Source organism: Accipiter gentilis, chromosome 5 (assembly GCF_929443795.1).
Source record: "Accipiter gentilis chromosome 5, bAccGen1.1, whole genome shotgun sequence".
NCBI lineage: Eukaryota > Metazoa > Chordata > Aves > Accipitriformes > Accipitridae > Astur > Astur gentilis.
In genome coordinates this window covers 26,068,561-26,091,550 of record NC_064884.1, presented here as the reverse complement: position 1 = coordinate 26,091,550, position 22,990 = coordinate 26,068,561, and the positions used below count along the sequence as shown (strand labels likewise).

The following is a 22,990-nucleotide window of genomic DNA, read 5'->3' as shown; positions in this document are numbered from 1 at the left end:
CTTTGGGGGACAAGGCAGAACTTAACTAGATTTTTACTCTCACTTTTTTGCTCTCCAAAATTATAGGCAGCCTTTCTGCTCTTCTACGATCAAAATGGGGACCATTAAAAAATAACGAGCAGACAATTGGCTTTTACACCAAGCAGATTCTTGAAGGATTAAAATACCTCCATGATAATCAAATAGTGCATCGAGACATAAAGGTAAGAATTTGCAGATAATTAAGCCCTAAAAATGGTTATGCAGTTACATAACACTATTTGTCCTGTAATTTAAAAGCTTTTTTTCTGAAAGTTCTTTATTTTCACATACCCTCTCCGCTATTCTGAACTGTGGGTTACGTACGTGAACCATTGTTGATTTGAATTTGCACAAACAAAATATTTTTCTTATTTTAGAAGAAATGACATATAGCCACTTAAGATGTAATAAAGTGGATTTTTTTATTTCTGTTTTCAATGACATGATCGAACTTTAATAAAAGCTTATTAGAAGTGGAGAAGATTATGGATGGGATATTAGGAGGTTCTCTTCCAAGGAGATTACAGATGAAAAAATTCCCTTTAAAAAAAAAAAAAAAACAACAAAAAAAACAAAACCAAAACTTTTCCCTCTCTTAAGATTCTTTAACTGAATTCCTGTAGTATTCCTATATTAGGGGAAGTTCACTTTGAGACGAAGTTTCTGATAATGGGATTACATAAGGCAGGAACGCTATTGATTCTTCTTTCATCTCCCATCTTAAGAGCCTTAGGAGGTAATTGTTAGTTACTAAAGAGCGCATTGTAGAAACAGGCTATGCAAGAACTCTTAGATGAAGAGTCAGCAGAGAAAAATAATTGCTCTGAATGTTCTGTTCCTCAGGGTGATAACGTGCTTATCAATACATACAGTGGAGTGTTAAAGATTTCAGACTTTGGAACTTCAAAGAGACTTGCAGGAATCAACCCATGTACTGAAACTTTCACTGGTATGTTCCCAGAGGAGACTCTGTTTCCTCACTTGAGCTGCACATGTAGGGTCAGAATCCACAGCTGCTGAACTTTCATTGACTTCAAATCAATGTAAAAGGTTGTTGCAAGGATAACTTTTTGTATACCTAATCTTAAACTATACACTGTACTTGTATGAACTGTTGAAAGAGAATAATACTGTTTTGTAAGTTCTACTTGAGGCATGAAAGTCCTGTACAACAGAAGAGCTGTGTCTTTCCTATATTGTATTTGAGTCTTTTTTCTGTGCGCATGGGTTTTTCATCTTGCTGATCGAAGGCTAACTTTTTTTTTTAATTTCATGACTGGCTTGGATGTCCTGCCTTCATCTCCAGAATCTACAGAGCCTGTCATTAACTTGATCTTCATTCTGACTGATAATTTGATTTGGATGTTAAATCATGCAGTGGCACTGCATTAAATAATTATGCAAAATGAGAAGTGACTGTTATTTTAATTCCATCCTCTGGTCTTCTACTTCTGCTTTAAATGAAACAGAATGCAGAATGATGTGTCAGGTTGATTCTCTTACTTCAGAAAAAGGGTTCGTATCACCTGCTGGTTTAGATTCAGATTTCAGTTGCTTTTCCTCTCTGGATGCAATTCAGGGTCATCTTCCTTATTTTAATCTTAATCTATAAATACAGTAAATGAAAATTATGTCTGGTCCAAAGATCACTGAAACCTCTTAATAATTGTCATTGACTTTGAAAAGCTATATTACCAGATCAGTAGATGATATCAGATGCTTTTAGCACAAGTAATCTTTTGAATAGTATTTTGAGTTTTATGTAGAATGCATATGGAAATTTTTGAATTTTGAATAATAGAGTGTTTTTTTAAAAAAAACTCTCCTGATGCTGCTCGCTCCTCGGTCATTTTGTTCCTCTTGTCCTTTAGCTATCTATTTGTTTCATTGGTGCACGTAATAAAAAAATGAGTATGTTTTAAACAGGTACCCTTCAGTACATGGCACCAGAAATCATAGACAAAGGGCCACGTGGCTATGGAAAGGCTGCAGACATCTGGTCTTTGGGATGCACAATCATTGAGATGGCTACAGGGAAGCCCCCATTTTATGAACTGGGAGAACCACAAGCAGCTATGTTTAAGGTCAGACATCTTCCTTGTATAACTCAGGCCAGTATTTGTAAACATAGGAAATCTTATGACTCTTTTGGAGAAGCTAGAATTAGAGATTGCAGGAAGAGAAGATAAAGGAAATACTTGGTTAGTGAGGATGTTAAGAAGAATGAGCTGATTCAATTGAGTGGGAGTGCTGTTTAGTTTTGAAGAGAGTAATGGAGCAATAGCAGCTATTCAGCAGCCTGGGTGTTTAAAAAAAAACAAAACAAAACAAAAAAACACCTAAGAAAAGAAGCAGGTTTTGCTTTGCAAGAGCCTCTACTTGCAGTTGTGTTTTTTTAATGTAATTGTTTATACAGTTTATAATAGTTTTTTTTTCTCTGAATTAATAAACTAGTTACAGAAATATAACATCAAAACTTAAAAGCAATATACCACTTTTACTATCTATACACTTTTTTGATGCTATTTAGTGTTTGGGAAATGAACAGTGTAGGCTATTGTTTTTCCCTTTATTTGTCTCAGGTCGGAATGTTTAAAATACACCCAGAGATTCCTGAATCCATGTCTGCAGAAGCCAAGGCTTTCATATTGCGTTGCTTTGAACCAGATCCTGATAAACGAGCTTTTGCTCATGAGCTACTTATAGATGAATTCTTGAAGGTTTCAAGCAAAAAAAGAAAATCCCCATCAAAGCTCTCGGGTAATAAGCATTGCTAAACTCAATCCGGAATTTTTCTCTTGTTGATGATACTGTTTTCTGAAACTGCTGATTTAGTCTTTAAGATGAACACAGATCTCCAGTTGTAACCTTCTGTTCTAGCAGCTTGCTGCAGAAACACTGTTGTAGCAGAATTCTGTTATCATGTGGTCACAGAGGTGATTTATCTAAATATTTCTCAAAAGGTTTCTAAAAGTCTGTTTATGGTTTTGTGCAGCTTTTGTGGTTGGCTGTTGTTTGTTTGTTTGTTTGTTAAATTTGCATATGTTTTCGTTCAAAGAATGTTTGCATAAAGTACATTTTGTGTAAGGTTAGAACATGCTATCGACCCTCAGGGGAGTTTTCTACATGAGCAAAAGAATCTTTATCCCATAGCAAATGTGTATGCACTGCACTATTTTTGTTTCACATACTCATTTCCTGTAGTGTTCTAAATTATGGAAAGTAACAAAGAAGTTTTGAGAGTATGAATGACATATTCTATGTCTGCATATATATGTATGAAAATATCTTTTGTATATTTTTAGCATGGTACTTAAAAGAAATAAAAATACCAGGTAAAGGAGATGGCACTGGATGATCACTTTTAACATGGTTTCCATCCCTTGCAGATTAACTTCAAATCACAATAGACTACACTTTTAGAGACTGCAGACAGAAGAGTTCAGATAGTCCATAAAAATAAGAAGAGACTTATCTTTTAGACTATGCTTATTTTCTCAGTTAATTTCAGCACATTTAACTTTTTTCTTTCTTTGCTTTTCTCCAACAGTTCTTTCAACTAATACAAATGGTGAGTTTCAACATAACATCATAACTGTGTAGCTACTTGTGGTTATCACTTATTCCGGTGTAATTTGTCATACTAAAATGTTGTAAAGAGAAGCGGGCACAATTATGAAAATAAGTGACCTTTCTCTGTTAGGAACCTCTAATTCATGTGCAAATTTAAACCACTATTTGTAATCCTACCAGGCTATGGCTTAATCTAGACAGGTGGGTAGTATGGACTTGAAGAGCTGTGTTGTTGTTATAGGGTCATTTAGTGTAAATTTGAACAGGAAACTAAATGGCTGTTTTATAGTAGCAATAGAGCCAAAGTTTGTGGAGAAAGATAACATAGGCTTTTATTAAGGTAAATTCTATGATTGAAAAAAGCGGAATGCATCTGACACTCCTTGTCAGGCCTCGGTACAGGATACTCCTCTCTTTCAGGAAATGAACTGGGGGGAGGAGGGGGGAACTGAACAAACACAGTAATCTTCATGCTGAGTTGCTATCAAAGTACATCTTGAAATATGCACATGTGAAAGAGGTATGAATAGTTTCTTGCAGCAGTAATGTATGCTCTGGATTTAAAAACAAAATTCTGCATGTTTATTATTAATCAAAGACTATGAACTAATTAAACTTGTACAAAATAATCTGATAAATAAAGGTATCTTATATGTGTTATAGTATATATACTTATATGTATTGTATATATAAAAATATATATTTATATACACACATAAAATTAAGATCTTGAAGGTGCTGGGATGACTTCCCCTGTAGAAACATTTTGCTACTGCTGAAAGTGCGTACTGGTGATACAAGATGTGCGTTCACTCCAGTGGTAAAGTTCCATAAGTGAACTTGCACAGACCCAAGCATTTCTGTATCTCAGAAAGCTTTTGAATAAAAACATAACTGAAAGAGAATGCTATTCCAGAAGAATAAGCTTTAGGAGTTTTTTGTCGATTTTGTTTTAGTATTTTGTATTGGTGTGTGGGAAGACTGGAGTCTTTCTGTTTTCTCTGAAAGAATAACCTTTTCACTTCAGAACTGTCACGACACTATTAAATTCTAATTTCTGAATATTCCTATATGAATAGAGTATCTTCGGAGTATATCCTTACCTGTCCCTGTTCTGGTGGAAGATACAAGTAGCAGCAGTGAATACGGTTCTGTCTCGCCTGATACAGAATTAAAAATTGATCCATTCTCTTTCAAAACAAGAGCCAAATCCTGTGGAGAAAAAGATGGGAAGGGAATCCGTTCCCTTTTTCTGAGGTAAAGAGCTATCTGGCATTTACGTTACACAGTAGATTAGGAATGTGTGCATTGGGGTGGCTTTTATAAAGTTTCTTTTCACTGACTGTCTTTCATTCAGCATCCCAGATGAAAATTTTGAGGATCACAGTGCACCTCCTTCACCTGAAGAGAAAGACTCTGGGTTTTTCATGTTGAAGAAGGATAGTGAAAGGAGAGCCACCCTTCACAGGATATTAACTGAGGACCAAGAGAAGGTGGTGAGGAACTTGATGGAAGCTTTGGCTCAGGTAAAGTAATTTCAGAAAGCAACAAAATTTTATGGAATTGGAAGACTTATCTGCAGTTACCTGGAACTTTTGAAATTACACATAGTAAAGTAATTAAAAAATAAAGTTTTATTAATCTAGATGGCATACACCATGTAAGCTTTCACAATTTATTGTTTTATTTGGGCTATTAAAAATAAGCTTTGAAATTGTTTATGCTGCATTACATGTGCTTTTTGTGTTGTTCGTAAATACAATATGTATATATTAGTGCTGGCCAGACAACAGAAAAATGTGTTTTCATTGTATTATATTTTACCAGTGATTTTCAAATGGGACTGACGCTGTCAGGTCAGGTTGACGCTGTCAGGTCAGGTTGACGCTGTCAGGTCAATCATCCCTAGAAGGAGATTACCTTGCCCCTATTTTAGAGTTCTGTCTTCTGGCTGACTAGTTTGATGGAGGGAGGTGTAGGTGTTTTGGCCTGCTCTAGCCTTATGTTAAGTTATTGCATAGAAAAAATATGTCTGACTGGTGCACCGTTGCCTTCTAGCCAACAGCCGTAAAAGAGGAAAGAGGGAGCTAGGGAGAAAAGAAATTGCAGCTCTTCCTCACAGTAGTTGGGAGCACATATGGAGGGGGAGGGAAGATGGAGTGACAGTGGGAGCTACAGCAAACAATATAATTGCAGAATGACCTTTTGGCTTTCCTTTGTGGGGACAATTCATGATGATGTATCATTCAGGATGACACTGAATAAATTACAGGTCATGACTACACTGCTAAATGTTGCAACACTGTAATTGGATGACATGACTTTTTGTTCTTGTTTGTAATGTGTGTGTTAGTAGTTAATTGACTTACTTCATTCTCAAGGCTCAGCATTGCTGGTCTAAAACATATTTGTATAAAATGTGACGACTCATCTTCTTAAAGATAGTACTGTTTAGAAACTGATGCAAACAAATATGATTCTTACGCATGTAGTACAGTTAATGTAATTGGAAATTGCTGCTGTACCAATAAAAAGAGCTTCTAACTCTTGGTGGGGGGAGGGAGGAACCCACAGTTGTCCTGGTAACTATAGAAAGTGTTAAAATAGAAGGCAATAAGAGATGCCAGTGATCTGCGCTTTGCTAGAGTGTTGCTATAACAGACACAGTTGTTAGCATGTGTATGAAAGGAATAATAAGTTATAGTGAGGGGCTGAAACTCAAGCACAGAATCCAGAGAGGATGCTTGGTGTTTCATGCCTTCCTCAGCTGGGGCTGGAACAGCCCAAGAGAGGAGCAGAGAGACACAGAGTTGTAAAGCCAAAGAGTTTAAAGCACATGTGCCTGGAACTGTCTGCCCTTCGAGAGGATGCAGAACTCTAACTCCCAAACACTATTTTCTCCCTTGAGAGAGGGACCCTGGTCAAAGAGTAGGAAACTTACTCAAACCACCAGGAAGTGGTATTAACTGCAATTAAGGCAAAGTTGAGTTAGCTTCTTGTTATGTCCTGCGTAAATGCAAGAAGTTTACCAATAGATGGAAGCCTGACTTGCTTGTTAGGCCTCATCAGGATTTAGGCTTTAGTAGTACTTTTCCCTTCACAAAAACTTTTCATAAGAACAACTTCAACAAAGTCGTCGTGTGTGTCGGCTAGGGGAGGAGAATGACCCTCCTAAAATAGGTCACTCTTCTTATTAGGGAGCCATACTGGTTGCCCTGTCCCCAGCATGCCTTGATGGACTTGGATCTTCTAGTCCAGGGCTACAGTGTGTTATGTGTCCACCTATCTGCCCTAATGGCTTTTTAATTATTTACACGAAAAGAAGATCAGCTACTGCAGGACAGAGTGAGGGATCCACTTCAGTATAGCTAATCATCAGGTGAATTCTCCAAATCAAAGCGGATCAGGATCAGAGCCTAGGATCTTTTATCTCAGAGATGGGTACTTTAGTCTGTAGAATGTTTGACTGCTCTAGAGCTTTTTCCTTTTTCCTTCTTCTTTTTTTCTTTTTTTCTTTTTTTTTTTTTTTGTTTCTCTCTGTCTCAAATAATAAAATTATCTTTGTTTGATCCTCATCAGAATTAATGAACTACAGTTGGCAGAGTTCTTTATGTCTGGCCAGCTATAACATTCATGGCTTAAAAATGGCAAATGCAACAGAACCAAACACCATATGTCCTTCTGTTACGGAAAACACTGTTAGGTATCTTTAGTCTATATAAATAATTATTTAGCTTCCTTCAGAATAAGCATCTAGTACTTCATGTTGAACAACTAGTATGGTTTTCCATGTCGGGTTTAATTTTAAGATTGAGAATTGAAATTTATATTTAGTTGGCATAATTTTATTTTGGAGAGTAAATACAGTCCTCTATTTCCTAGTTACCTGCACTGATTATTCTGATGAATGTGTTTGAGCCTTTTGCTACTTCAGTAGCTCATGCAAAAACACAAAAGATTTTAAAAATAGGCATATGAATATTTATAATAGAAAGGTAAGAGATTTGTAGACCTGCTCTAAGAATAGGTAAGTGTAGAAGTTCTGTAACAAGGGAAATGATGTAGTAAAGAATTAGTCTCTTTCTGAGCCTTCTGTGTAACTTTGACTAACCTTTTCTTTTAAATGCTACTGTGGGACTTTGCATGTTGTCTGTCAGAGGCACTCTGAAATTAGAGGCAATGCAAAGTACATGTTTGTTTGCAATTAAGAGTAATTTGTAGTGTTCAATGCACAGTATATTTATTCATATCTTTTCACTCCTGTACAATGAGACATACAGACTATAGTGTGCATGTATATTTCAGGAACTGATATAAAATGAAGTCAGCTACTTGCTTGCCAAGTAATCTGCATTACCAGAGAGCTCAGCGGTAGAGGTCTTTGCTGCAGTAGTTATGCTGCTACCATTATCTGACCTGCAACTGTGCCTTTTCCTTAACTATAGCAGTAGAATTTCTGGAAATCCATATTGCCAACTGACATTATTGGCTAAAGTCCCTCTGGCTTGTATGTTTCAAAAGATGGCTGTCAAAAACTATTTCTTTTCCTCTCTCTTCTACCAGGGAGCCGAAGAACCCAAGCTAAAATGGGAACATATCACAACGCTCGTTTCCAGCCTCAGAGAGTTTGTACGGTCCACCGATCGTAAAATCATAGCAACCACTCTTTCAAAACTGAAACTGGAGTTAGACTTTGACAGCCATGGTATCAGTCAAGTGCAGCTCGTGCTGTTTGGTTTTCAAGACGCTGTAAGTTGTCATTTTTACTAAGAACTTTGTGCACCAAAACTGCCAAAAAAAAAAAGAAAAAAAGCCAGAAGCCAGAAGCAGACGGAACTTCATTAACTTCCACCCAGAGTTACTGAAACAATAATGTTTGAGGGCTTTGAACCTGTAATAACAAAAGCTCAGCCGACAGCCATGGTTGCCATGTGATCCTTTGGCAGGACACAGACCCTGAACACAGCTTTTGAGATGTTGCTATTAAAGATCTGGAAGGTTCAGCATAGTTGTGTAAACATTATGTCATAGTACTAAAGCAGGAAAGCCTTTTTTAAAAAAATAATTCGGCTTAGATGGTTTTCTGGTAAATAAGACCAGCACTGCATGTCAGGCTTATCCTACGTAAATGCAGATCTCTTGAACTTCTTTTATAAATTAATACATTAAACTGCTTTATGCCCCCAATAGTAGTCTGTTTATCTTGTAATATTGTACTGAGGTCTTATTCTAGTATTTTTGATTAGCAGCAGATTTTTGCCAAACTAGACATTTTCACTTCAATTTATAAGCAGTGGGATAAGAAGGAAGAAAAAAGGTTACTTTTCTGTCAATAATTAGTGCAAAATTTAGGATTTCCTCCAGTGAGCAACCAAACACACACACGGATAACCTTTAAATAGCTACTTTACCAAGAGCACATGCTTTTTCTTCTTAAGCTATGTATTTAAATGTTTGGTCACAAGCAATTAGGCTTAATAATTAAGTTGAAAAAGCAACATGGGAGGGTGCAGCCATGCTGGTCATCACTTGTCCAGACTGATGTCATGTAGTAAAAATGAAAAGACAATCCAAGTAGGCGTTTGAGGTGGATGATTCTGTTAGCATTTAAACCTGGGCACTCTGACAAGTAAAAGAGCTGTCAGGAAGGATTGCATTAGCATGTAAACTGTTTGTCGCATAGACTACACTGACAAGAATTAGACGCTGTTTACAAAAAAAACCCTAATGTGTGAAATGAAAACCAAAGTTTTTTGAGTCTTCACTTTGGAGTACACTTCAGCTTTCCATTCTGCTTAGCCTCATATTAATACTGTTTTGACACTTGGAAGAAAAAACCAAACATACGAGGTCAAGAAAAAAATTGAGGGGGGGAAAGCACAAATATCTGGGTTGGTTTTCTGATAGAGATGTTGCTGGGCATCAGTTGTTCGGTGGTAATTGCATGACTCGTGTTATTTCAGTAAAAATTTCACCCTCCTCTGTTACCTGCGTCATTACAAGTTGCTGTTTTTTAACTGATAAGTGTCTCTTTCGTTACTATCTCTCCATTGTTTAACTAAGATAACTCACAGAAAGTTCAAAGAAAAACACTGCTTTATATATACCCGGTCTTAATTCTTTTGGTCAAGCATTAGATTTCTATAGTAGAACACTGAAATCCAGATCAGTATCAAGAGCTCGATGCTGCAGAGATTGGGATATTGCTAAAAGTGAGGGAAAGTAGTTCCCTTGTTCTTAGGACCTAATAAGGTAATCTCGGGTAACAAGGTTTAATAATCACAATATCCTCATTGGAGCAACCAAGAAAAAGTAGTTATGTGCTGTGATATAAATATCTGAATCACGTTACAGTGCATTGTTGTGTTCTTGACAAAGTTACAGCGTGCTTCTTCAGCTCTTAGCACCTGGCTAGAGACATGTCAGTGCCTTGGTAGGAGTCGGTACGGGAAGGTGCGAAGCGCTTGCAAACAGGAGTTGTGCTGCCTCAGAGGGCCGTGGGCGAGGCTTTGGGGCCCTTAGGCAGCTGCTGCCCAGGTACCGGCCGCAGGGCAGGCTCCCCGGGCGCAGGGCAGGCTCCCCGGGCGCAGGGCAGGCTCCCCGGGCGCTGCCGAGAGCTCCCCGAGTCCAGGCAGTGCCCCAGTGCCACCTGGTGGCCATTGGCAATAGGATTGAGGAGACGGGTACTGTGGTGGGCTGACTGTGGCTGGCAGGTACAGGAAAGCCCCCACCCAGTGGCTCATTCACCCCCTTGCAGCAGGATGAGGGAGAGAATCGGAAGGGCAAAAAGCGAGAAGACTTGTGGATCAAGGTAAAGACTGTTTAGTAAGTGAAGGGCGAGCGGGAAACAGCAACAAACGTCACAGCTGACGCAGAAGCAATCACTCATCACTAGTAGAATAATGCCCAGCCTGTCCCTGAGCAAAAGCTTCCTTAGAAAAAACTAACCCCCTAGTTTTATTGGTGAGCGTGATATTATTATGTGGAAGGGAATATCTCTTAGGTCAGTTCTAGTCAGCTGTGCCAGCCATGTCCCTTCCAGCCTTTAGTCCACCCCCCAGCCTACTCACTGGCGGGGCAGCGTAAGAAACAGAGAAGGCCTTGACACTGTGTAAGCTCTGCTCAGCAATAGCTAAAACATGGGTGTGTTATCAAGGCTGTTTTAGTCACCAGTCTGAAACAGAGCACCAGCTGGGCTGCCGTGAAGAAAATTAATTCCATTCCAGCCAACCCCAGTACAGGTACCTACATAAATTACTGTATTACTGAATGCTGTTGCTTTGGGGCAGTGAAAATAATGATTAGTAACGTTTATTAACTTTTACACATCTTCTGAAGGCATCATTTGTGTAACTTCAGTCATTTTTTGCAGAGAGGTTATCACAATGTGAGAAAGTTGAACTAATCCCTTTTTTAGAAAGACCTAGGAGTGAAGTATCTTCTTGACACATTCTTAGTAAGCACTAGTTGCTACCTTTTTTATAAGGCTTTGAGTAACCTCATAATTTTCTAAATACAGTTATATTTGTTTTTTCCTACAACTTCTCAAGTCCTACAGAATCTGTTGCTTTGGGCTGCTTCTGTGCCTGGAAAACAGCACCGAGTCTGTTTTGTGCTATTGCCAGTTACTGTGGCTAGGCATTTCGTTCTAGCGCTGTCACCCCTCCTGCTTCTTCCCTGTCATCTGGGAGTTGGAAAACAATTCCCCCAAGGTAGAGACATTCTTGCAAGTGCCATGGAGCATCCATAGAGGCACCTAGGAGTATGGTTTAAAGCAGTCTGAAAGCAGCCCTGTAGGCAATTAGGAGCGACCCAGGGTAAGAAACTATCTGATTGTACAAAGTAAAAAGTAGAAGGAAAGAGAAAATGGTACAGCATACAAATGAAGATCCCTGACTATTTAAGCTAAGGTTAACTAACTATTTTCTGAATCAAGAAGGAGCAGCATTACATTAGTTCTTTGATATTTCCTACAATTGTACTTTAAAATAGCTAAGTATTTCTCAGAGCAAGCAGTGAAAATGATGCCAAAAAACCCCCAAGATTAATTAGCTTAAATTACAAGCCTTTCATAATGTGGTCCTTGGTATTTGTCTTGCTTACATTCTCTTTATCTCCATAGCCGTGAAGGTTAAATAAACTTCAGTATCACAATTATCAAAAATCACCTAACACATGAACTAGAACTTGATAAAAAATACAAAATGTTGTACAACTTGTAATAAAACAGTGAAAGTTGTCAATGTTGCTATTGTCTTCATTTAATGACAACATGGAATAGTTTTAATTGCCTGCTTTGATACAGCATCTATAAGTTCAAACACTTTATATAATGCTGACATATATTATAAAGTTGGGTGCGGGATATACCACCTGAACTGAATTCTGTGTTGCTAGGTCAATAAAGTTCTCCGAAATCATAACATCAAGCCACATTGGATGTTTGCATTGGACAGCATAATCCGAAAAGCGGTGCAGACTGCTATTACTATTCTGGTCCCAGGTGAGTAATTTAATACTCAGCAAATATTCATTAGCTGCTTGCTCTCTTTAAACGTGCTTTAGAGCTGTAATTATGATGCTTCACTTAAGGTTTTGAAACCAGCAGTGGCCTTTTTTCCGGTTCACTTGTCTGTTTTGCAACTCAAAAACTAATCAGCGTATTGTCCGTGTTATTTTGGAAAGTACCTTTCCAAGATGTGTAATCTAAACAATTCTGCAGCACAGTGAGCAGTTTTTGAGGTGCACAGCGCTGCCTCTTGAAATTCAAAGGACAGGCTGCTTGCCAACACATGCTGATTTTGGAAGGTGTTTTACAAAGTGTAGATTGAAGACCTGCTTTTTGGAGCACTTGAAAGTTTCTCTGGCTCCTGGTCAGAAGCTGTCTAAAGCAAAAAGAAAAAAATAAATCTGCAGTGTCTGCAGTTTGAATATTGTATTTTAAATGTTGTGGAAGTAGAATGCATGGCTTAGCTGAGGGAAGGAGTCTGTGTAGGAGAAACTGTAGCCGATTCTGTTATTACTCTATGTATTTCCAGAGTTAGTTTCTCTGCTGCTTCTTAACTTTTAAGCTTGTGATTCCCCTATTCTCTACATTGGAATTAATGGTGAAATTTTCAAATATATGATTTAATGCTTTAAGTCTGAAGTCAGAATACTTACGTTCCTGTTTTCTGTGGTGGGTTAAGTCTTAAATTATCAACAAGGAGATCTGAAAATTCCAACAGTTACATCTTTTCCTGTTCTCCTTGGTATTTTCCATATCCCCAGCACAACCAGCAAGGCATAAATAAGGTTTCTGTGTTACTTTTGAGTCCTAAGGAAAATCTGTCTTTTGATTAGAATCGAACACCTTTAACAGGCATATACTTTATTGCTGTATAATAGTAGTACTGTAGAATTCCTCCTTAATAGTCTCTTCTTCCCCATACAGCTCAGTATCAGCATCAATTGTACATGGTCAAGCTTAAACAAAAGCCTCTGTGCCCTAGTAGCCTTTGGGCACTGATCATCTGCTTCTTCCCTAATTGCCTTACCCTACTTCTGATTGCTTCCCCTTGCCTTTCTCTGACTACCCCCCCCCCCCCCCCCAGCCCTGAATGATGTGAAGATTTATCTCTGGCCTTAACACTTTTTAAAGTTATGGGATGTTTTAGGAGTGGTACAAAGCAGATGATGTATAGTTACACTGCCTAGTGGTGAACAACGGCAAAATGAACTTCTGTTCTTATTAGCATGATGCAGAAGTTCAAAGCAAATTCAGGCTTATTTGCCTAGCAATATTTGGGTAACTGCTGTATAATAAATCTGCTTTCTTGCGTTTAGAGGAAGCACAGCTCTGTTGGTCTTAGTATGTTCAGCCTTGAAAAAGGTATGTATTTCTCTTGAAATGAAGAGACATAATGGATCAAGGAACGAATCTCCCTTTTGTAAAGAAGGGACTTGTTAGTTCTTCAGCAGAAAGGACAAAAACGTACAAAACCCAAGTGTGATTCAGAAAAAAGATGTTTTGGTGAGGAGACTAAAGGGAGTGCTCAGCAGTAAAAAGCCACAATTGAAGGAAGGAAGGAAGGAAAATTTATATTAAATGGTTAGAATTAACAAACAGATGTTGTTGCAGTAATAGGTTGTGTAGGAGTATAAGATCTTGGGTACATATCTTGCATACCTGGCAAGCTCTGGTAGGTAGTTTAAACAGGGAATAACAGAAACCAGAGTACACGTATAGCTTTGTGTCTGCAATTTTGTGGATGTACATTGTTACAAAATAGGCAGTCTTCTCTCTGATAAGGAGAAGGGATGTATGCTACTTTTAATTGTCATAAAGAAGGGTTTATTTGTTATTTCCTCTCTATATCTTTGGACACAATTTTTTAGTAAACACGGTAGTCTTATAATGAGAGAATGCTTAATGTGCCAGAATAGCAACAGCAACAAAAATAGCTGGATATAAAAGAAATAATGGTTATTTGTTTAATAAAACATTTCAGGTCAGACACATAAGAAACTACAAACCATTGAGAATCGAATTAAGCAAAAGAAAGTATTTCTGCTGCACGTAGTACTTCAGCACAATTTGACATGAAATGCTAGCCAAATCTGGAATCCTATTCATCCAGATTTTTGGTTTTTAGAGCTTTTGAACATTCAATAGGCTGAATAATAATTAGCGTAAATGAAGATGCTGTTATGGTCTGAGTGTTCTTAAACCGCTAGATAATATCATTTGTTCTCCTGCTACAGAAATTTCAGGTCTGGTTTAACCAAAGCTGTAAGATGATCTGTAAATAGCCACTTAGGTCTGCTTTCGTTTTAGTGTTTAACTAATTTTTAACATCTTTAATATTTTTTCTTTTGCTTATATTTTAATGTTACCAATAGAATTGAGACCACATTTTAGTCTTGCATCTGAAAGTGATACAGCAGATCAGGACGATATAGAAGTTGAAGAAGATCAAGATGAACAGCCTCAGAATCAAACTATCCAACAGCCTTGCATTGTCATGGAAGATGCAGTAGCTACCTCAGGTGTAAGCACACTCAGCTCTACGGTATCTCATGACTCCCAGGCTGCTCACAGATCACTGAGTGTCCAGCTGGGGCGGCTAAAATTAGAGACAAACAGGTGAGTCTGGACATCAGGAGACACTAGCCTACTTGTGACAGTATGTATTGTTTTGCTTTTAAAATATATGTGCTAGAATACTAGTGACAGTATCAAAATTCCATAGTGCTGCAAGCTGTTCATTTAAATGATGGTCATTGTTTAGCTGTGACTGATCACTTTTATTAGTTTTATTTATTTCAAAACAATAGTGATGCAAGTTAAGGTCAGTCTTGTTTTCAGGTGCCCTTTCAAGGAAGGTCTGAAAAAGTTGAGCTTTCTGCCAAGCTTCTGCTTTTTCTCTCCTTCATATGCTGTGTATGGCTGGTGAATGCTGTTATGTTTTGTTTCCATTAAGGCAGAACTTGCTGTTCTTTTCTATAGTTCTTCTTGGGGAATGAACTCAAGCTAGTTGACAGCCACATGTGAACTCTACAAGGAAACTGCTTCAGACTTATTTTGTACACAGAATTCACTGCAGCAGAATCTGTGCTTACCAGCATGCACTACCTTTTAATTAAATAAATTGTGTTCATCAGAGAAAGATGGGGAAAAAGGTGTGTTGTTTGAAAGAAGAAATAAGCCAGAGATTTGGATATTGGATTTTTTTCAGAAATATACATATTCTACTTTAAACCTGAGAAGTGGTTCTTTTGGGTTTTTTGTTTGTTTAAGAAATGTCAGAGACAAATCTGTCTCCATTATTTTATCCAAATAATATTCTATATATTTTGTTTTCTTTTCATTAAAATATACCAGATAATCTGTTTAAAGTAGATATTTTAGCTTTTGCAGCATCTGATTTATGACATTGGATTTCCTACTGACCTCAGTAAATTTTGAACATGACTTTGAAAGAAGGAGAATGTCTTCAGTAAGACAACTGTTATGCTGCTAGAACATTCTTTGTAGTTATTGTTCTAATTTAAATTAAAATGTTAAATTGCACTTTACTTTTAAATGTGTCCAAGAATTTTGCCATAGAGTAATTCATTAGACTGTACTGTTCTTAGTACCAGTATTTTTGAGTTCTTATGTTACAATTTATTTTTTGCTTGTGATGACCACTGAGAAATATTTTGATTGCCTTATCATACACTTAAATAAATACATAAATAGTTTAGATTGGCTCACTTTACTTCCCAAGTTTATGACGGGGAGTAGCATCAGAAGCAATCGATTTGTACACATACTGTTTTCTAGCACTTTGCTTTTGTAAATTTCTCAAATACAAAGCCTTTGGCCAAATAATCACATCCTGACATTCATGCAGAAATTTTGAGGTAAATAATAAGGACAGTTGTTTAAGTATTAGGTAAGGCTTTATTGGCATAAGCAGCAAGCAGTTATCAAGAGAAAATAGTTGATTATTTTATCGGCCCTGAAGGCCTTTTTCAACCAGAATGGTTAGAGGAGGAATAAATTAACTGAAAAGTGACTGCACACCTGTCTGGACAGAATATATATCTGCACCAAGATTAACCAAGCTGTGAGGGTGTGTAGAGGCACAAAGCAGCTCTGTTCACATGCAGGGTGGACTTGTTAAGAATTGTTAGCTTAGGTGTGGAAGCACTCAAATGCAGCTACGCTGCTGGTAGGCCTACATGCAATCTAAAAGTAGGGCTAGGTTATTTTTACAAAGCAATCATATGGGATGCAGTTTACTTCTCTGCAAAGACACGTAAGATGCTTTTGTGGCACGTTCTCTAGTTGAATTCCAGAATGTCCCTATCTTTCTGTGTCCCAGAAAAAAAGTTGCAGTGCTCAACTAGTATAAATAAATAAATATTTATTTTTTTTTAAAAAGGAAGAAAAAAGGAAACAAAATCATACTAAAATGGAACATTTATTGCATAGTTGTCAGGCTGACAAGGGCTTCAAGAAAGGGATGAAGGTGCTGCAGTTCTTTCAAGGCAGAACTTCCTAAGACTCTGAAGTCAGTGATAAGTTTCTAAGTGTGTTTTCCATGTCCAATTTTTTTCTGACCAAGTTTCTGAATACATACTGTTCACAAGTCCTCCTTTTTACTGAAACACTTTTCCAAAATAACAAATTGCAGCAGTTTCACATACTAATTTTCCATTGTATTCTGATTATTTTCCTTTGATCAGTTTGAAAGGTGCTGACCACTGAATCTCTCTGGGTTTCTCTCTGTGTTTGTGTTATGAAGGAAGTCAAACATAGGTTCCAATTTGCTTCTGCTTGACATTCTCAAAAGTAATTGCTTAGGAGAGGACACAAGGTATTTTGCCTCCTCTTTTCTCACTCTTCATATAGCATAGAAGGGTAGGCACAAAGTGCCTAGTATGTAAGGAAGAGACAGCCCTTGTGTGGATGAGAATGTATTTTTCCCCATTTAAGAAATGCAACCATAAGTTTTCACCACATTTTCATCACAGCTCCACCCTTGCCATACCTTTGAAAATGTCTGCTGGAGAGATGTCAAGGGGCTTTTTTCCTTACAAAGGATTATGTCACAAAGTTTAGCCCTTGGTTTATGAAATGCTTTGATATTTGTTCTTCTTGGTTACACAGTTTCATTTAAAACAGAGTTTTGGCTGTAGAAATTTCACTGAAATTCTGTACCATACCACCTGTTCAGTGGGAGGATGTGTATATGGAGGCTGGTGTGTTTGGGGCTTTTTTTTTTTTTTTTTTTTTTTAAGAGCTATAGCTTTAGGAACCAGTGAATATTTATATCTTGATATAGGTCATAATAAATCTATACTGAGAGGATATTCCTATGAAAGCTGAAGGTGGCTATCCTTGTCTCTGTCAAGAAAGTTCCAGTTTAAGTGTACTAAGATCTTTGCTGTCCTGAAAATTTGAAACTACTTAAGGAAATGTGTGCTTCCTTCCTGTTGCTTCACAGGTTATTGGAGGAGTTAGTTCAAAAGGAGAGAGAATTTCAAGTCCTCTTACATCAAGCTATAGAAGAAAAAGATCAAGAGATCAGAAACCTACGGCTTAGGTCACAGCCAATAAGTAAGTGAGAATAATTTTCAAGGAAAAGTTTTATACTGGCTACAGATGAAGACAGTGGCAGCTAAACTTCTGTTATTTTTATTGAGCCAGTCTCAGCAAAGGAGCTTTATTGTGCTGCTTCTAATAGGGTTTGCTTTGAAGTAAGAATGTATGTTGTGGAGACAAATTACTGAATTTCTTAATCACAGTACAAGCAATGGTATGATTTAAATATTTTTGATTGTGATTACATGGAAGAGTACAAGGCTCATATCCTACAGAATAAATATTATTTCTAAAGAGGATAATCTAGTATGTTTAGGTATGTGTTCCCTGAATTATGGACTGTTCCATTTGTTACCCTGAAAGTTCAAGAGGATCTAATTGGTGAGATGTAAATACAACTTAAAGCTTACTGAGGGAAGTTGAGTTTGACACATATCTGCCCTGAAGAAGATGGAAGTGCTAATGCAGTTTGATGTTTCCACGTAATGTGCTTCAAAGAAGTGTTGCTTTCCAAATGCAGCTGATTCTCAGTCTAAGGCATTGCCTACGCACCAATCATATGAGTTATGCTGAACAGTTTAAATTGATGCAACGTCAGTGTAGAAACAGTTACAGTGAAAATTATGTGCTCCTACCAGTAAAGTTGTTTTTCAAAGAGGACAGAAAATGTATCTGTATCAGTGTTCACACTATTTTAACTGTACCCCTAACCAAGTAGAGTAATTGGTGTATAACTGTCTATGAACTGTAATTGTGTGCTTTGGGAATTGACACTTTATTTATGGGGATACTGGCATTCTAAGGTTGAAGGGAAAGTTCACTGAAGAAAGTTCTTTAGCATTCAAAAATAACAAGAGGTTGCTTTGGCAACACAAAACCTTTTCTCAAAAATGCTTGTTCTAGATATTCCTGGATTGTCTGTCTGTCATCGTCATTCCACTGGCACAGGAACCGAAGATCCTGATCTGGTAAAGTGGCTGAGTGTTCAAGGAGCTGATGAGGCCACAATAAACAAGGTAGCAATGATTCTGTTCACTCTTTGATACAGTTGCAGTACTGGTTTTGTGACTCAATGCAAGAAGATACCGAAGCTTTTAAATTACTTTAGCGCATTTTAAGAGATAAATTTGTTTTCAGAAGATAGGAAAAAGCCATGAATATGAAGGCCTTCACACAAATACAGTATTGTTAATAATTCCTGTATCTGATTAGGAATAAGGGAATAAAATCTCCTGGTAAATAGGCAGTATTGCTTTGGTTCATAATTTTTCAGTGTCTTTACACATTGCAGCAGTTCCTGCCAATTATACCCTGGATGCAGGGTACATGTTCACCCTTAGCTAGCTATGTTGAAGTGAAATCTCCTGAAGTAGATTAGTCTGCTCTGCAGCAAATTATATAATATTAGAGGTGTTGAGCATCTCAGAATTTCAGCTGACTTAAGAAAACCTGCACATAGTTATCACTCCTACACATTGCATCAAAGGTTCCTCAAAAGTAAAAAAAAAAATAAAATAAGTAGTTTCACTGCATTTCTAGAAACAATGTGGATTAATCTGTTACATGTATCACGTTTTGGCCCAATTTTAGGTTTCTTCTAAACCTGTATTTTTAAGGGCACATGGTATATAAAGCTTAGAAAGTTAGATTATATTTCTAACAAAACATTCACTTTAACTTCTTTTTGTAGTTCTTGGCTGAAGACTATACATTAATGGATGTTCTCTGCTATGTTACGCGAGATGATCTGAAGTGTTTGAGACTGAGGTAATGCTTCTTCAAAGTTACACTAACTGTGCTGAGCCGGAGTTGTGTTTTGTTACAAGAGAACCAAGTCTCAATTTATTGGACTGTGCAGTGTTAATCTAAAATAAGTAACACTTTCCAGTATGTCTTTGTATACTGATGCATTCCTGATAAACAGCTGATATTGTTTAAATTATTTTAAAATAAGCTTGTCTATTAAAGGCAAGCAAAGGGAAAATTTTCAAGTAAATGTTTTACCTTATACCTGGAGACACTGGATATCGCATTACAGTCTTGCTTTTATTTAAAAAAGTAGAGACAGCAAAACTTTCTGTAGTTTATCATCATCATCAAACTTTGAAAATAATACTTATGGACTGCAACTAACTCTGGATTTCACCTAATCATGCCAGGTGTGTGGGTCACTGCAGAACCATGTTTAAGTAGAAAGAGTAGAAGTTATCAAACACTGTATGTGTGCCCAGTCAGTTTAAAAATAACTAACTAAATAAAAATTAAAAAAAAAAAAAAGGCAGGTGTTAAGATTTTTTTTTTTTTTTTTTTTTTTTTTGTAATCTACACTTTCATAATGTTGACAGCCTGCTGTGGGTTATGGAGGTCCTTTGGACCAGAAGTCTGAATTCCAAACAGCAGGCATCTGAAAAGTGGAAATATTGCCCAGTACTGTAATCAGAAAAGGACTCTGTTCTCTATTTGAGTATTGCATGTTGAATTTCACCTTTGATCAGCCTTCCCGCTGAATTTCACTGGTCAAAACCAGAGCAAGGAAATCAGAAGGCACCTAAATTGGAATGCTTTCAGGCTAGAGAGTATCTTTGTACCTGAGCATCTTTATGATTTTTCTTTACAGAGGAGGAATGCTATGCACGCTGTGGAAGGCCATCACTGACTTTCGAGAGAAACATGCCTGACGCTGAAAAAAAGTTGAAAAAAAGCGACAAAAAAGTCGCTTCTCTGCAGAGAGGAAAAGATTTCCTTTCAGCGCAGAGCAGGTGTGCTGTCAGAAGGACTGTTGCACTTTAATCCAGTATTTGTTTACCAATGTTAAAAACACTGCAGCTTCCTGACTGCTTTTAATCCTATAATCCATAAGGAAACTGTAAACAACCGGCAACATTATTTTACTTTGTTTTTACATGCAAGTTTTTCAAAAATTAAAACAAGAAACAAAAAACAACACACCAACCCCCCCCCCCCCCCCCCAAAAAAAACCCAACCCACCATTATAAGCTCATGAAATATTGTAGTTAAAGTAACTAGATGTTAATTTCATGAAAAACTGATGTAAGATTTCATGTGACTGTACATCACTGGAAGAAAACCCAAATGTGACAACAACTTCTCATGTTTCTTTTTATTTGTAATATATCTCAATAATCTGTAGTAGAACTTCATAATTTCAATCATAATTAGATATTTTTCTGTTAGTGTGTAAGATCTAAAGGTAATTATTTTTACCTACTGCCCTACATCATTTAATGTTGTTTATTTTTGGTAATTTAAGTTCTATGGTGCATTTGTTTTAGAGTTGTTCACGTACTACTGAACTGTACCAGTTGCATACACCTGAACCACAGTAATGTTAGCTTGTTCTAAAGCTATCTCTGACATACACAGTTGAAAATAAAAAGAACCTAAGACTGACTTTTTCCTATATTTGTAGACTTTTAAAATAATAAAGGTGTAGAACTGGAAAATATTGGAATAAAAAAGAAGAAAAAAGTCATACTGAGTATTAAGGGAACGTTTCTGACACGTTAAAGTTACTGTGATTTGAGTTTGATAATCATAACATTGAATATTTTCTCAGTTTTCCTGTTCAGTCTAATTCCCACACTGACAATCCAGGGCCAAACAAAATTCTTCTCTGGGCCCTCAACTTGACTTGAGAAATGAATGTCCTGCCTCCATCCACTGAATAGTCTGAATTGTGGCCTGTTGTTTTCTTCTGCTTTTGTTTATGCACAATGTCTTTTCTCATATACAATGAAAAAGGATAGTGGATCTTCCTTGTTTATCCATTGTCATTGTCACTCCAGCATTCTAGCACTGGGTATCATTAGATTCTTATGGGGCAGGTGCAAAAAATTCCATTGTGTGTAAGACTTGCCTCGACAAGAGGCTGCTTCTTTCTTTGTAAGCCTTGGTAATCAGTGAACAGCTTATGCCCTGAATTTTTCAGGTCTGGCAAGTATTTTCAAAGAAAATGAAATATTTTTTTCTAAACATAAACATGTTGTCCTAACATGTATGTAGTAATTTTTGCTGACTAAAACCCAATAATTATGTATAAAAATATTGGACTAAACACAGAACAGTAGATTAAAATTATTTAATCAGATTTTTTTTTACTCTGAAGATGGTTACACTGAGGTTTGAGCACAGATGGATTGAACTCATTCCAAAACCATAACTACATTTCAGGAGCAACGTGACTACTGCTTAGCAGTTTCTACTGCTGTTGCAGCAGAAAACAGTACAATTTCAAGGTAGTTTTAAGCACTGGAAAGACCAGTGATGGAGGTTGACTTGCAAAACCCAAAGCAACTAAAAAACCCTATATATGGAGAAGTGACCCTAGGACAATTAACTTCCCTAATTTGATTTTTGTGTGAAACATGATCCTATATCACACTGTGACTACAGTCAAAACCTCTGATTTCGTGATGCGTCAATAGGCCAGAGTGTAATTGCATTGCTTCATTTGTGTTGTTGGCACTTTGAAAGCATGCAGTCTGTTCTCTGTGATTTGAGGTGAACAGTAATGCCAGCTCTATGTGTAAGAGAAGGGAGCGTGATCGAGGAATCAGTTTACTGTCTCCACACGACCTAGCCTGGCACCAGCCTGGAATTACTTCCTATAGTTCACTGCTAGCCTCGCCAGACCCAAGGTGGCTTCTGCAGAGCTGCTCAGCAATCAGTTCTGTATTCTCCGCTATAGGACTCTATCAAGTCTGATGCATGTCTAGGCTGGGCCATGTACGCTTATGCTACTTGAGAGATCATGAACTGGTCTGAATGTGGTTCCCTGAACAGTGCAGCTTATCCATCTATGTACTAGATCTGTGCACAAAAGCTCATGTAATATTCCCACTTCAGGCTACTTCATAGAGGTTGCGCCAGACACATTACTTTTTATATCCTTGGACAGAATGTGAAGAAACATTTTGGGACAGAGTCCATCAGACCCGTCAGTCTGGGACTCCTCAGCCTGGCTCTCTGAATATGCTGGTAGATGCCTACGTGGACCACAAGTGAAGGATTTGAGATTATGTTGTAAGGACGCATTATGTTTTAGTTCAGAATTTTGCCAAGGGCAACCTTTTGATTATAGGGCATATCGTTCCCTTTGAACTTGGATAGTCTTTTGGTCCTTGACTAGTGTTGTTGTAATTCCAGGGCTCAGCTTGACTGAGACACACCTTTCCACCTCCATTAAGAGAGCCAGACAGAGTGCAGAAGTGAAAACTTGACCAAGGCAGTGCTGATTTTGGAGTCTCCTGTACCTTTCAGTGTAGAGCCCAGTCTGTTCTTGTATCACACGCTCCTGCCCAC

At 37.4% G+C, this 22,990-nt stretch overlaps 1 protein-coding gene across 1 annotated transcript in view; it reads left to right on the top strand.

Moving 5' to 3' along the window:
- The window catches only part of MAP3K5 (mitogen-activated protein kinase kinase kinase 5), a 108,300-nt gene extending 87,667 nt beyond the window's left edge, over positions 1-20,633 (top strand). Inside the window, exons 17-30 of the mRNA XM_049799839.1 lie at positions 67-203; positions 865-970; positions 1,948-2,105; positions 2,604-2,781; positions 3,572-3,592; positions 4,674-4,851; positions 4,952-5,120; positions 8,158-8,343; positions 11,992-12,097; positions 14,476-14,719; positions 17,571-17,683; positions 18,572-18,684; positions 19,359-19,435; positions 20,286-20,633. Of these exons, the coding sequence (XP_049655796.1) occupies positions 67-203; positions 865-970; positions 1,948-2,105; positions 2,604-2,781; positions 3,572-3,592; positions 4,674-4,851; positions 4,952-5,120; positions 8,158-8,343; positions 11,992-12,097; positions 14,476-14,719; positions 17,571-17,683; positions 18,572-18,684; positions 19,359-19,435; positions 20,286-20,346 (1,847 nt within the window). The 3' untranslated portion in view covers positions 20,347-20,633. The remainder of the gene's footprint in view (positions 1-66; positions 204-864; positions 971-1,947; positions 2,106-2,603; positions 2,782-3,571; positions 3,593-4,673; positions 4,852-4,951; positions 5,121-8,157; positions 8,344-11,991; positions 12,098-14,475; positions 14,720-17,570; positions 17,684-18,571; positions 18,685-19,358; positions 19,436-20,285) is intronic.
- Positions 20,634-22,990: the final 2,357 nt, after the last annotated feature.